At 40.0% G+C, this 16,575-nt stretch overlaps 1 protein-coding gene across 5 annotated transcripts in view; it reads right to left on the reverse strand.

Annotated features, from left to right (window-relative positions):
• TRPM3 (transient receptor potential cation channel subfamily M member 3) overlaps positions 1 to 16,575 on the reverse strand; it is a 397,831-nt gene that overhangs the window by 269,198 nt on the left and 112,058 nt on the right. For 4 of the 5 annotated variants that reach the window (XM_039567686.1, XM_010393073.4, XM_039567685.1 and 1 more), the window contains exon 1: positions 1,512 to 1,710. The exons of the other annotated variant lie outside the window; for it this stretch is intronic. In XM_039567686.1, the coding sequence (XP_039423620.1) occupies positions 1,512 to 1,601 (90 nt within the window). In that variant the 5' untranslated portion in view covers positions 1,602 to 1,710. Of the gene's footprint in view, positions 1 to 1,511; positions 1,711 to 16,575 lie in introns of those variants that run through there. 5 annotated transcript variants of the gene reach the window in all.

Genomic DNA, 16,575 nt, shown 5'->3' on the forward strand with positions numbered 1-16,575 from the left:
CACATCCGAGTTCTCACACCTCAGCAAAATTATGTTCTCCTAAAAGCATAGGACTAGTAGAGTTTGCCCATTCTCATGAGTGCTTCTGGGGCTGGGGGGGGAAGCCTTTACGAAAAAATCAACACTGCCTTCTGTTTCGTTCTGCATTAGATAAAACTTGGATTTCTGAAAAATCAAAATATAACTTTCTTTTGTTCTTTGGAGATGCTCACAATGTACCCCCCAGCAGCCATACATCTGGTTTGGAAACAGCAATATTTTTCAACTGTAGCCCCTTCCTGTGAGGATTTGAAAAATACCTCCTAGGATACGCAGTATGGTCATTCGTGAATCGTATATACAATAACTACACATACAACATATGTCTGCTAAGTGCAATGTCATATGCTACACTACTGCTCAAGCATGTTGCAGTAGTAAGAACTGACCTAATTTCCAAGCTACTCACACAAAATCAAATGGTTCTATCAAACATTACCATCTAATACACTGTCACACTAGCCATGCTTTACCTTGCTGCAGACTAATTCCAAAGCCAAACTATCAAACTCTATGATAAAATGAGATAAATACTGCAATGAATAAACAATTTTATAAAACAAAGCCTACAGGGAAATTAGTGTATTGTTTAAAATTTCATTGCACAATCGAATTAAGATGTACCAAGAACAAAGATGACTTTTCAGGCTAATGTAACCTATTTTTTTCAGTTTAATGTAACCTATTTTTCATCAAAAAGTTGATTCAAGGTATTTTGTTTTCCAGCTGCAAATGCCTCTAAAACAGCTTCAGTGGGGCACACGTTAGTAATGGTACTTGGCATGCTGAGAATAAGAGCCCTCCACAGTATATAACCCCAAATAATTTTTTCAAACAGAAAATAATGATTTCCTAGGAAAGCGCATTTAAAAACATTTCCAAAAGCACCTTCAAAAGTGTGACAAGCAGTTTAAACAAATAAAAGAAACCCAGAAAGTTTCACTGATGCTGTTAGCACTGCCAGTCTTTAACTGATCCTATTCCCATGTACAGCTTTTAGCAAACTAAGATAATTTTTCTCCACCTACATATTGCTCCACTTACAAGTTGGTCTGAGTCGTACTGGATCTTCAGGTATTGCCTAGGGGCTAGGTAACCCAAAGAACAGATAGCGGAGGGCTGCTCACAAAGGAACACGCCTTAGAAACAGACACCTTCCTCATCCCTAGAAGTTCACATCTTGATAAGACAAGGCAAATAGAAGCAGAGATGATATCCAGCGTCCCTTACTTCCTTTTTTACCCCTTTCACAGACCTTTATGGGCAAACAAACACACTGAATAAAGTATGGATGCACAGTATTGGCACCTTCAGGTGCTCACAAGGGGTTTTAAAGGTAGCAGGCAAGGTAATTAACAGTAAAGTTGGGACTATTCCTAAATTAACTTTCCAGCAACAGCGACTGCAGCCCTCCAGGCAGGTGCTCAGCGGCAGACACCGGTTCTCGAACGCAAAGCGGGCTCCCACCGTACCTTAAGGAGTCTGACTGAGGGGAGGAAGGCGGCATGGCACAGCTTCCGGATGGTCCAGTTGAGTGGCCGGGGAGCCTCGGTCTGGCTCATGACTGTCCACAAATCCCACCGGGAGATCAGCCGCAGCCCTGACAGCGCCTACCGCGGAAGCCGCCCTCCGGGGCGCGGGCATCCCACGCTCGGCGCGTCCCGCCCGCGATGCCGCAGGGCAGAGACTGGGCTCGGCTGGGCTGGGTTAGGATGAGCTGGGTTAGGATGGGCTGGGCTGAGCTGGGCTGGGCTAGGCTGGGCGCGGGGGGGCAGCGGCAGCCACCGAGCCGCCTGCATAGAGCAGCAGCCTCCTGCGCGGGGACGGCAGTGTCCGTGCATGCCAAAGGCGGCCGGAGGGATGCAGGCGATCCGCCTGCGGCGCGGGGCAGGATGCTCCGGGAGCGGAGAGGGGCAGGCGGCAGGAATACCGGGATGCAGCGCCAGCCGCCGCTCCCGCCCGCCGCCGGCAGCAGCAGGGCTGGCCGCGCTCGCAGCCGAGCCACCTGCCTCACTCATGCGCTTCCCCGGGCCGAGAGCAGGGCACAAGGGAGCGAATCTAAATAAAGCAAGGGAGGGGTACCTGCACTTTCTTTCCCAGAGCATTGCGAGGAAAGGGAAACCGGCATGAGGGGAGGTGGGGCCAACGCTCAGACAACAGAGACTGAGGGAGGGTGGGAGGGAAAGAATTGTCTGGATATACTGATACAATGAACCTAGAAAGCATTTAATTAATCTGGCAGTGTATCGGTGTGCCAGCGGCCAGTGGCAGTGGTTAGAAGCTGTACTATAAGAGCATGAGTGGTAACATACACATCCGGGCAAAAAAACCCCTCAGACAAACCCAAGCCAATTCGGCTCATTTGAATATTAAATATGTGCTCTAAATAATTCTATCAAAGACATGAAAACCCATGAAGTAATATTGCTTGGGGGGCAATTCAAGTATGGCAAAACATGTTTCCATTTGGGGCAGTAAATGGCCTTCCCAGATAATGGAGATGTTCTTAATGGCAGCTTTCCAGCCAAAGAAGAAATACCTTTTTCCCACTTTTTTTTTTTTTTTTTTTTTTTTTTTTTTTTTTTTTTTTTTGGTAGGCCTTGAAGATTACATGAAGGAAGAGTTAGGAAGTGTAAAAGAAACATCCTATAAAGTAATGGTGATTTTTCATTTTGCTGGTAATGACCAGGTATTACTCTGATTATGGACGAAAGCACCTGCTTCTCAGTAAAGTTTAAATCTCTCATAACTCAGGTTAGGAAATATACATTCAATTTACTTGGATAGGATTCACTGATCTGCTGTTCTCACATTTTCTTTTAATCCCCATAAAGCACATGTATTTCTCCTCTATTTATAATTTATTCTTAGTATTGTGTCTACATTCATCAGTAAAGCTGAATAATTGTCCAAGTGAAGAGCAAAGAGATGAAGACTACTGTTTCTTTCGAACATAAGCATACCAGTCAGCTCCTCTTCATTGTACCCTCAGGAACTGAAGGTTCTTATTCAACGTCAGGGTTGGGCTAAAAAATCTTCTGCCCAGAATATTAAGTCCGAGAACAAAGTGCAAGACTAACTATGCACCAGAAGAGGTCTCACTTGTTCCACCCCACCGTACATGGCAAAATTATAGAACCTCAAAGATACAGGGACTGGACCATGAGCTGTCTGTGGAATGGAGTGGGTAGGACAACAGAAGACATGATTCAGTGATAGAATTTGTGCAGATAAATTTCTGGTTGTGGCTGAGCAGCTAGTTTAAATGATACATATTTAAATGTCTCTTGTTTGAGCTCTGAATGTATTTTTTTATGAGAGGAGGAAAAAAATCTTGCATTGTTAGTGGAATTAAACTTAAGTAAATATGATTATCTGAAACTGCTTTTCCACGGCTGTATAAATTAGACAACATTAAACAGGCAGAAGAAAATAATCCTGACTTAAAACATAATGCACCTTAGAAGATGTACGGCATGATAACTTTATTCAGCTATAAAGGTAATTATATGCAATGATTAAGCTTTTGGGGTTCATAGTTAAAAGAAAGAAAAGGACTCGAATCAGAACCAAGAACTCAGAACACTCAAGACGACCACGGCTTCCCCCTATCCCACATCCCCTCAAGGAGTGCTTAAAATTTTTTTCTACCTTTGAAGTTCAGGAAAGAGTTTCTTGGGAAGGTACCATACTCATCACTACCTTGTCCCTTTCATGTCCATTTTGCATTAGGCATCTGCCATAAAACAAAATTTTCAGCCTTTGTGATAGGCATAAAGAAGACAGAGGAGTCATAGCATGCTGCCCTTCTTTTCAATGAGCAGAGTAATAACTCTCTGAAGATGCTAGAGAGCTGAACACAATGAAGAAACATAACAGATAGCTTTAATAAACTAAAAATAGTGAGCCCAATGTATCTTCTAGCTTCCAAAGAGCTTCCCGTCTTTGAGATGAGCTCTATCATTGCCTTCTTCTGCAAACAGTACCTTAGGGATGAGAGTTGTTATTTGCTGAAGTGTTTAATACACACCAAGTTTTTTTCACATGCCTGCTCTCCATGGCCTTGTACCTTGCCTACTCATTTGTACTTGCACAAGGTGAGAGCAAGAATATAAACTTCTGTCAGTGGCAGTGAGGAAGCTCTGATGGACAGGACATTATCATGAGATAGGAACTTCACTTTCACCACAAAGTCCTTGGGTGCCTTTGGGTAGACTACTTAAACTGCTTGTCCATAAGGCCAAGCCTTAATTAGTTCTATTTTTAATGTATTTTTTTAATCTATAAGCAATACTGGAGTGATTTTATGGCTATTGAATGTAAATATGAGGAAACTGAAGCAAGGAGATTTTTTTCATATTCCCAGCACCCACCTACTCCCCCACCCCCATTTTCAGCAAGCATAAATGGTGAAGATTTGGAAAGTACAGAAGTAAATTCTGAAAAGCTTCTTTTTGTTCCCAGATATTCTGACAATAATGGTTAAAAATAGTAGTAAAAAATTGGAATATGATGGGGGGGGGGGGTGGTTTGGAGGGCTTTTTACCACTTCAGTGGAAATGTCAGGAAATGTTTGAATCTCCTATTCCTGTTGGAATATCCGATCAGATATGCTCAGATCAGATCAGCTCCTACAATCTGAGGCTTCCTAGGAGATGCAAAGATGTAGCAGTCCCACTAGAATTTAAGTCCTGCTTTGCTAGATTTAAAACACAGAGCTGCCACTTTCATATTAAAACATTTTGTCCTTGAAGAATGCCCACTGCACCATCAGTATTCACTTCTATTTCTTTGTCTCTTGTGAAGGAGCACCTTTGGTACCACAGGAAGGCAAAGCAAACAGAAGACAAATTCCATTGCTTCCTTAAACACAGAGATTTCTATTCTTTGTAAACCTATTTTTCATGGAAAGCATTTTTTGACCACCTCTTTTTGGATTCCTGCAATCTAACATGATAATAATTGCACACTTAGAAAGCTCTGATATGGTAAAATTTAATACCTCTGGAAATGCTACAGAATGAAAAGTTTCTGAGAAACACATTAACATCCAGACCACTCTTAGCACATCAGCAATGTCCAACATTTTCAACCTGAGAGCAAAATTAAACAGGAAGGTATTATAAGCAAACCCAGACACTACTCTCCAATCCTGTCCAAGTAACAATTCCTTTATGGTACAAGAGATGCTGTGGAAATGAAAGACAGAAAGGGCAGGACCAGGAAACCAGAGAGATGTATTGGTCAGCATGGTAGAAAACCTCTTCTATGTGGCCACTGCCTACCTGTGGATAAAATCAGGCAGAAGAGTTTTCCCATGGTATCACACCTGTTTTTCCCATGTACATCATAGACCAGAATCATAAAATCATAGAATAGTTTGGTTTGGAAGCAACCTTTAAAAGTCATCTAGCGCAACATCCCTGCAATAAGCAGGGCCATCTTGAAGTAAACCTGGGCTCAGAGTCCTGTCCAACCTGACCTTGAGTACTTCCAGGGATGAAGAAACAACCACCTCTCTGGCAACCTGTGCCAGTATTTTACCTGCCTCATTCTAAAAGATTTCTTCTTTACATCTTTTATAGATCGACCTCCTTCAGTTTCAAAACCATTGCCCTTTTTCCCATCACAACAGGCCATGATAAAACATCAGTCCCCATCTTTCCTACAGGCACCTTTCAGGTATGGAAGGCTGCTGAAGGTCTCTCCAGAGCCTTCTTTCCTCCAGGCTGAAAAAAACAACTCTCTCAGCCTTTCCTCACAGGAGAGGTGCTCCAGCCCACTGATCATCTCTGTGGTGTCCCTCTGCCCTGGTGACCCCCAGAGCTGGATGCAGCACTCCAGGTGGGGTCTCAAGAGACAGAGCAGATAGGCAGAATGCCCTCCCTTGCCCTGCTGGCTACGCTGCTTTGGATGCAGCCCAGGACAGAATTTTTTCTGGGCTGTGAGTGCCCATGGCTGGCTCTTGTCCAGCCTCTCATCTACCAGCACCCCCAAGTCGTTTTTGGCAGGGCTGCTCTTGATCTGCTCATCACCCAGCCTGTTTTGATACTGGGGGTTGCCCCAACCCAGGTGTAGGGCCTTGCTCTTGGCCTTGTTAAATGTCATGAGATTCCCACAACCCTACTCCTCAAGGTCCCTCTGGATGGCACCCTTTCCTTCAAGTGTGTCACTGCACCACTCAGCTTGGTGTCATCTGCAAACTTGCTGAAGGAGCACTCAATCCCACTGCCCATGTCACTGATGAAGACATTAAACAGTACTGGTGCCACTACAGACCTCTGGAGGACAATTCTTGTCACCAATGCTGGCCAAGATATTGACCACTGGACGTGACCATCCAGCCAATTCCTCACCCATTGAACAGTTCACCCATCAAATCCATATCTCTCAAATTTAGAGAGAAGGATGTTGTGGGGACCAAAGGCCTTAATACAATTTACGTGAGAAGAAAGACACATCTTCACAGTGTAGCTAGAGAGCCACTTCGTCAAGGCTTCCTTGCTCTTGGACCAGTGGGACAGCAAACACTAGAAAAAATAGGGTTACCCTTGCATTTAAAACTAGAGCTACCTTTGCTTGCAGTGGCCGCCATAGGACTACCACACAAATGTGATGATGTGGAGGCATTAGTTCCTTGGAACACACTTTGGCCATCTCCTAGGTTTGTGGAGGAAATGGCAGGATGGCAATAGGAAAAGAATTCAGAAGCTCTCGTTTCAAAGTTAGTGCTAACAAATCCTTCTATTGGTACAGTCAAGAAGCACAAGTCACCTTAGTATCCAGTCACTTTGCAGGTCTGTAAGCTAAACAAGGATGAAAAATACATCAATGAATTAATGTAAGGCTACACTAATAACAGCAAGTGTTTTTTTCAACACACTCATATTTCAATTTGTTTATGTTCATTTCATGTGATTTCTAGCAAAAATCAGAGGATAGAAAGATAAGTTTATGTCATAAAGTTTGGATAAACTGTACTTAATTTTGTGCCTGCCCTAACTTCTGGGGGACACAAATTTTATTGATGCTTAATTCAACTGATAATTAAATTATAAAATTAATCCACTGCTGTCACATCGTTTCTATTCATTGCATGCCTGAGGTAGTTCTGCTGTTATCTCTGCCAAGGTATTTCACAGGTCTTTTGCCACATGCTGATAATTCCTTCTTCCCCAGACACAGACACACATACTAATGTAATGTAATGTCTATTTCCTTATTAAATATTAATTAAATAATTTGTTATAGATGATGACAATTCTGTAGATGGTTTCAAGGATATATATATAAACATTATTGTATGTAGCTATAAATCATGCCTTTTGGCAACTAACTGAAAACCAAAAATTCTTTCTTTTATCCCAAGTTTTATAGGGATGTGATGAATATCAAATATGATTATTTTATATGCCTACTACCTTGAGATTAACTTTAACTGATCAGCATCTGGCTTTTGCCTGGAAAGCAGCTAGCTGGGCTACCACAAGAGATCTCAGAGGTATCACAGCCCACAGTACTGCAGAGAACAGGGGAAGCAGACTTGTGAGAGAGCAGGTGAACTGGACAGTGCAGCACACCCAATGCACCCTTGTCGTAAGTATTTTTCTAGAGACTCTGTTTGATTGTTCCCAGTTCCAAAATACACAAGTGGAGGACTCTCAGACTATGGACACAGAAAATGTAAGTTTAAGCAGATGGTCACAAGGAGCCTCCATCATTATTTGTGGTTTCACTCCTGCAGCTACTGATAATTTGCACCACTTTACCTTCAGTTGCTCTCCAAGTATTTGTAATCTACCTACCCCTAAATATCGAAGCTGTATCTTTTGAGTGGTGTATTACACCAGACATTCCTCTTTAATTGCAGGCTGAAGCCTTTTACAGTTTATCTTTGAAGGAGATTAAAACACATAGGCATATAACACTTATATTTTGGGACTAGAAATGTCCATGGTTGACTGTTACTTAGGTACAAATAACGCATTTAAATTGCAATCTATCTTAGTTTAAATAGAATTTCAAGTGTAGGCAAGCTGTCAGTTCTTTAACCTCTGCAGCATATGACAGAAATAAGGATGCTCATACATTCAGATTTATGTTTATGCTAAAACTTTCTTTCCATCTTAGCCATCATGTTCTTATCTGCACTATTTAACTTTGTGTAAATACTTTCTCAATTTTGACCTGTAACATAATTTTCTTTAAAATTTCCCATTCAGATATCAAATTTAATAAGTCATCATGGTATAGTGTTTTCTAGTCTTGATTATTTTGCTAAAGAAAATGCAGAAAAATACAATATTTCATGAACAAGAGCAATTCACCCTGTTAACGTATTTCAACGAAGACCCTACAGAACAACTCTCCTGCACTTCTGTACTTCACTTGACTCAGACAGACACACTATGCAACAAGGGGGACTGCCTCACTTTGGCTCATTGTACTTCAGAACTGGAAAACATCCTAGTACCCTTTGAAAGTAGCAACGAATTACAAAAATCTCTAATGCCTTCTACTGTGGGGTTATAAAAACCCCAAGATAACCAAATGGTATTTTCCACAGGTACTGCATTTCTGCACACCCCCACAACCTCTGCCCTCCTCCCAAAGGCAGAGGCCTTACCCTAGAGCAGACATCATCTCTGATGATGAAGCCTTCTGCAACCACTTGTTTCAGATGGGTTGAGCACATTCAGTGTTTCATTACTGACATGTCTGCTTTCCTGAGTATTCCCTTTCACTATATTTCTGTAATTTTCTACATGCATCAGTGCAGACAGCCAATCCTGCACTGGCTTCAGTACTTCCCCCAGCTACTCAGTTAGCTGCGTACCACTATTCATACTGGTTTGGGGAACTAATCTGGCCACCAAGCCCTTACAGTGAAGGGTCTGTGTCAGTAAAGGGTTCAGTCACCAAAACTGAAAAGACCACAGAGAGGCACCCTCACACTTGTGAGGAAACAAGCCAGTGGCTGATGGCCCAGAAGAAACACAGAAAGCAGCACCACAGAAGCAGTTGCAAGGAAGATTGCCAAATCAATGTAACACAAACAGGTATAGTGCTAGCAAATAACAGCAAAGAGCTAAAATTGCGCTTGCTACACAGGTACTATGAATTAACTAACTGTATAGTTGAACTTTCGCTAGGAAATCCTTCACAGAAATTTCAGCCTCAATGAAAAAATAAAGCTTGACTAGAGTTGTAAGTAAGTTTTCCACACACATTTTGAGCAGCAATGTCTTCTGCTAGGCAATGGGAGGACAATTTACAGAGCCTCTGCATCTCCTGAGCAATTTGTGATTTTCTTTCACAGAATAACACAAGAAATTGTGTAAGGCTGAGATATTAATGAGATTAAACATATGAGGAATGGCCTCATTTGGCCATTCCTCTGGACAAAGATACTGCAACAAGAAGCATTACTCAAAGTCCCATTTTATCTTCTCAAGTAGATACTATTGACTCCAGTGGTCTACTTTAAAATACACTCTCAAAAACTGGTAACTTTAATTGGGTCTATTTTCAGCATGTCGTGGGTTTTGTCTTCATTTATTTCTAAAGGCACATACCAAGTCCACACATATTCTTGTTATATCCTGGACTCAACAAACATCTGCAGTTTTACACCTACATTTTCACTGGAACTATTATAAACACATCTGGACAGCAACAAACTCTGGATGGTGTTTTCCATATACAATTGCAATTATCATGTATTTGCATACAGTGTCACACTGGGAAAAAAACAAAGCTAGGGGGCTTTTAGACTGATCACTGATCAAAGCTGTGGGAAGAGTAGTCAATGCCTCTGGAGACAGTAAACTAGTTTCCTAGTCAGACACAACAGATGGGTGACACAAAAAGTGCCAGATGAGGGCAACAGTAAAAAACACATCAATTGTCCCAAATAAGCTGTAGTCTCAGCTTGCATTTGCCTAACCACTTCCTGGGGCTGCTTTTTTTTTTTAAATCCCTTTTGCTGTTATAGGATTTGGACCCTTTTCCTGCTCAGATGTATAGCTTAGTTCCTTGCTCAAAAGAAACCACAGAAATTAAAAATCCAGAAACTAGATCTTCATTGTTATTTTTACATTGCATCACATTTACTTCACAGTTTATAGACAAATCAAATAATTTGAAAAGCCGTCACTTAATACTCCAAAAAATCTGCTCAAAATGTGTTAATTTTGATGACAATTTTAAAATCTTTTGTGAACTCCCATACTAAGTGAATAGCAACAACAATCCCTTATTCATGCAGCTCTAAACTCTTAAACCAGACAGCAGAGTGAAACTGGAATATGAAACTGCGCTGTAGAAGAATCTTTTTTTTTTTTCTTGTTCGTCCAGCACAACTGTAGTACTACTCATGACAGCTAACTACTAGTTTATTTAAGGAGATCAGTTGCCCATAGTTCTTCACTTCTCTAAAGAAAATACACATAACTATTGGGACAGAGCAGCAAAGTCCACAGGGACAGAGAAATAGAGCAAAAGAAAATAAAAGAGGATTTTTTTTAAAAGTGTCACTCAGTTATGCATCTGGTTTTTGCAACAGCCTTTAATCAAGCATTGTCTAACACTACACCATGCTCATGGCTCCCCTATCACTACTATAGCATTCTAGCCACTCAAACCAATACTTAACGGACAGATTCCACTGGCAATATAAAGCTGCTGGAAGGCTTTTCTGGAGGAGCTTTTTGGCTTACCCAGCAAGACTTTGTCAGGTCAATGTCTCCATTGTAGACTGTTCTGTAACATCCAACAGGTATAGCATGATTGTTATTTTTAAAGTGCTCTGATACTTGAGTCCCATGATTTGTACAGCTTTACTGATTCTACTGATACTTACAAATCCTTATTAACAAGGTTTTCAAATCACATGCCAAGACAGCACATGTATATTGTATTTTAGACTTGTCATACTAGAATCTGAAAAACAAATTTGAGAGACAGCAATTTCCTAATGTAGTAATCCCATATTCTATTTATCAAACAATGATTATCCTGCCAACCTTAAAAAATAACAGATTTGCTCCAGGATTGTGTGATTTCATTCTCTTTCATGTTTTTAGCACTTCCTTAACATGCCAGGTCAGAAATTTTGGCTCTGTGATTTACGGCTGATTCCCAGAAGGCAAACAAACAGATTCTTCTTGTGTTGTTGGCACTAAACTTGATGCCTCTATTGTGTTATGTATAAAGCATCCGTTATAATGAGGACACAAGCCATGAATTATTTTTCAGATTCATAAGAAAGACTTTGTGATTCATCTATGGCTATGATTTACATATTATTTTACTACAGCAGTTAAGCTAATTTAGAAGAGAAGAAACCAAAAACTCTCTGTTTAAGCTGGACAGACATAAGCAAGTTAGAAATTCTTGGGAGAAAAACTTCCTGGAAAATAATAATGAACGGGTATTTGTATCAACATCTTTGATAACCATTTTTCAAAATTATTTGATGTCTGACACAATCTTCCAAGAAGTGAGCACTTGGGATTATATTTTCATATGGGGAACTTTTAGGAATTTTTTAGTTAACAGTACTTCTGTGGAAAGAACTGCACAAATGCTAAATACAATCTGTTTTTCTCCCAAAGTCCATGCAACAAGCAGGAGCTATGAACATTTAGGTACTCTTGGAAAAATTGTGACATTTTAGAAAATTCCTAATATTTTGTGTTTATTCTATGGAAATCCTCCACTTACCCTCTTGGAGGTTTTGTTTTACTTTATATTAATACACACAAAGTTTCAGACCTCTGAACTAGTATCTTCTCTATTTTCCATTTTATCAAAATCTACAGATAAAATGTGTTAAAAGAGCAATTTATTTAGTATACTTTTATGATAAAGAATTACTCTCAGCAATCTATTTTTCCTTTTTTAATTATTGTTTTCCCTTATAATTTTTCATTAGAGGTTTATAACTTTCTGTTTTACAGTGACCAGTCACAGAAAATCACATATGAGGGCATGGCCTCTTTCACTACTGATGTAGCAGGGAAGAGGAAGCAAAATAGAACATGTGATACCAGAAGGTATTTCCTGCCTTGAAAGTTCCATGAATTATTTAGATTATCCAGTTACATGTCGTAATTAGTGTATTTATTTTAACTAATGTGAGAGTAAATGCCAGCTGAATTTTTTTCAGTCCTGAAAGCACTGCTTAACCCTGTGCTAGATAAAAACTCTAACTTTCTAACTGGTGGTAAGCAATATATGAATTCCAATTCAGGCATACTTGGTACAAAGCGGGGTAAAACAGATGAGAGAAAAAGCCCAGCGCCCTTATCAGCCATTTTGACATCCACATAAACCTCCTTGCATTGGAAGACATTTTGAGATAAGGAAGAGGAAGAAACAGAAACGTATTCAAGTGCAATCAGAATAACCAATAACGGCCCTAGTTACATACGACATCTTCTTTTCCTTTTTGAAAATTCTACTAAAAATAAATTGTCAGACTTCTAACATATTTATAAAGAAAGCCTTCTCATGCGTGTATCCATGACAACCTAGATTTATATTTTGAGCTCTAGAAAGTTGTTACAGCACAGCTTACATAAATTACTTTGAAGAATGTAGCAAGATAAGATGGTTTGTTATCTGAGGTATTTTATTCAGCATAATATATAATATTTTGACTATACTGAAGCATAAAGGAAAGCAAAAGCATTATGTCGTGGTTTGAAGCCAGTTTTGTAAACCTATAAAATAAACCTATTTTTAATACAGGGAAAATGTATAAGCACTTTAGCACAAAGAACACTGAAAATTGAAAAAAAATCTCTGAAGACTTAGTAATTGAATGTTACCATATCATAATCAGGAAAGCAAAGAAATATAACAGAAATGTGAAGCATACATTGCCTGAAATAAACAAAACTTGTATTTACACTAGTATGTCTCCTACTGGGGTTCCATCTGGACTGCTTTGGGCACACACAGCCTACTTTTTTTCTCTCTCTCATACCTAGGGAAAAGGATCTGCTTTCACTATACTGAGCATTACTAAAATAACATCTCTGTTACACATGTTTCTTTTTGCATTTGACTTGAGAGTTATAGTATACTATTTACACAATAGATTAACACAGTAGGCAATTTCCAAGTACAACATGGAAACAATAGGAACATAGTTCATGAGATTTTTCCAAAACAAGTATCAGTGACTTCCCTAGCATTTTGCTGTCAAATAAATGCATTACCTACTTTGGAAAGAGACTTCGAGGGAAGAGAGATACAATCACTTCAATAACTGTTGAGTACACTGCTAAGAATTCAAGTGGTGTTAACAACTACTGCCTCTATGACCTTTTTTTCTGAGCAGAGCCTACTATTTTAGATTGCAAGCCAGGAGAGCAAAAAAAGCAGACAAGTTCATAACAAAGCCTTCTCCTTGAGCTGTCTGCCAAGGGAAAAAGTTCTTGACCTCAGAGATGCAATGGTTGGGTGATACACCACCAGGCAGCCTGGCACTGTGTGAATTCCTTAATACTAGACCCACACGAGCACCTTGGGGGCTCTGGTCATGGGGGATCTCGAGTGAGAAGTATCTAGCTGAGGGCTAGCCAACAAGATTAAAGTGAAATTCAACACCTCCACAAAATGCAACAGCACAAGTTTCTTCTGAAAGCCCAAGACATGAACTTCAAGGACTGCAACCTAGCCATTATCTACACCTTGTGAATTCTTATGATGGTATACCCTGACACTAGCTCAGCTGATTAAAGCATGATACTAAAAACACGAAGATCATGGCTTGATCCCTCTACAGGACTTTAACTTAAGAGGTAGACTTGATGAATATTTTGGATCCCTTCCAACTCATAATATTCTGTGATTCTGTGACAGAAAAACAACAGAAATTAACCTGATATGGGGATGGCACAAGTTTTGCAGCACATGGTCCTGAAAGAGAGCCAGCAATTGAGATGCATGTTTACCCTGCATGTGTCCCCTGCTGGTCAGTTGTGGTCTTCTCTGGCCTGTTGTCTCCTCCCTCATTTCCTGATAGATGGGAAATAATTACCCTATGACTCCCTTTTCTTGCCTGCAACAATGGCCTGTATGTGCAACATAGTTGTCCTGAGGGTCAGAACCTTTGCCCTTTTCTCTTAACTGTATTACGGCAACTTCAGAGCTAATTTTCTGCATAAGCCAAATTTAATTTTATTCACTTGTATAAATATTTGTGGGCACAGTTCATGCAATTCAGAAGTACTGCCAGAGCCTTAGGTAAACAAAGATAATACTTTTATGGGAAGGATTTAATTACAAAACATCATTATAAGCATATAAACCTTTCACTCAAATTCTTTTTGTTTCATATTAGAGAACATTATTCTCTACAATCTAGTACTATGTTTTATGTAATGAAATGTCACTTATACCAACAGAAACCTTCCAACCCAATACAGTAAAAATTTGAGTCTGCCTTCAGTTTCCTCCAGTTCTCCATGAAAAGCAGAAAATGTGCAGTAGAAATGAAATCAAGAACCACCAGCATTAATAGTATCTTCTGATATTTTGTTAAAATAATGTGCAAATAAGTAGTAGTTCACATGATACGTAAGAGAAAGTGCTAGAGTGAATAATTTGCCAGAGAATGACATTACATTTTTACTAGAAATCTTGGGAATGCAGCTACTTTATGTGTGTACAAGCAAGTCCTATGTCCTGTGCTGCCCCAGCATGACTAGACACCTGTGCCTCTAAAGAAAAGTTCATCCTTTCTAAAAGCCCATTAAAAAAACATATAGAGAGGCATCACAAAGGCCATATTTGAACATAACTGTATTTGAATTTGTTATTAGTCAGTTATAGTCAAGTGGTAAGTAAATTTACAGTGGTAAAAAGGTTACACACTGCTGTATGTTTGGCAATTTTAGAACATTGTTATTCAACTTCCATTCTTCATATTCTCAATGGTAGGTTTATCATAACTGATTAAACAATCTATTCCTCTGATAGCCAGTAGTATTCCATGGAAATTAATTTTTTGGCCTATTAAATATATTACCTAACATATGCCCATCAACCAGCACAATTGATGTATATGGTTTTTATGCAGACAGAAATGGCTCAAGAGCCATCATGTATAAATACTTAAGAGAGTTAAAAGCAAGAACAGATGCCATGCCATGGAAGTGTGATGCTACATAAAATTCTGTGAAGTTTAAATGCATTAATTGAAACTACCAAGCAAGCTTACTTGATGTGTTTCCTTTGGTGTTGGTTAAAGAGTGTCAAGCAATTGTACATTAAGAACTGGAAAATCAGTGGTTTGTGCCAATATTAAGATACTAAAAAGTTACAGCTATTACCCTTGTCTAGAGTTATCCTCTACACTGCAGATGAAGAGCTTTTCCTTTGCACTGTTTCAATAATACTAAAAAATTACCTTGAAAGTTACAATTTTACAAAGACCACTCTGAAATATTGCTCCCATCTAACAGTTCTTACGAAGCAGCCTTGGACAATGCCACATGATAAGAGCTGGACACAATGAAATATAAGATAGAATTAAATGCTATTAGTACAAATTTCAGAGTCCAGTTTCCTGCTTTAGTGCTACTTTCCCTGCTCATCTCAGTTAGAAAGACCAACTTAGTGAAGTTATATCTGACTCTACTTGAAATAGTTTCTTAGCTGCCACTAATCAACTCAAATTAAAGAAGGAAGAAGACCTTTTTCAAGCAACACCACATCAAAATGACAAAGGCTATGGAAATTTTAGGGGAAAATACAGTTGCTGCTCCCAGGTGGAATGCAGTCGGCATACCCGACCTGCCAGACACACAGTCTGGGAGGGTCTCAATGGATGGTGGAGCAGAGTGGAGACACTAGGGCCAGGCTCTGTCAAAACCCTTGCAGAGAGGGGAACTCAGTCCTGCTGATAACCCTCACAGCAGCTTAAAACCAGGAGAGATAAAGGAAGATGTCCTGCTCTTGAATGAGCAGCTGTGGAGGAAATCACTGACACATGTTCCCCTGCCAGGGTTATCTCTGGTGCTATCCTGAGATATCTGCCCTCAGGATACAACTACCCCCCACTGAGTAAGATGTGTATCCTAGTCACTCAAGCTCCACCTGAACTTAAACAGTATAAAAGTGAGGTAAGAATGCGAAGAACTTCGGGAAGACTCCAGTGTAACTGCTGGAATCAACTGACAAGCTAAACCTGTCTTTCCCATAGGGATGCCTGTTGGTAAGAGCTCATGCTCTGGGTGCACCAGATCATTAACTCCAGCTAGCTTTTACTGGGAATTAGAGCTTGTTAGTATATTGCTTTGAATTAGTGCAATGCTTTGAATACATTTTTGTAGTCAGATACCATCCCTAGCAATCCTCGAACCTTACCTGTCACAATTTTGTTAATTATGAGTGTTACTCTGTAAACTGTGAGTGTGAATCCTTCAAGGGTGGTGGCAGTCACCAGCAATGGGCAAAGATGTGGAGATCCAGGAGGGGTCTCTCTGTTGGTCTGGGACCCTGAACCACCCCGATCTAGTGAGC

Source organism: Corvus cornix, chromosome Z (genome assembly GCF_000738735.6).
Source record: "Corvus cornix cornix isolate S_Up_H32 chromosome Z, ASM73873v5, whole genome shotgun sequence".
Taxonomy (NCBI): Eukaryota; Metazoa; Chordata; class Aves; order Passeriformes; family Corvidae; genus Corvus; species Corvus cornix.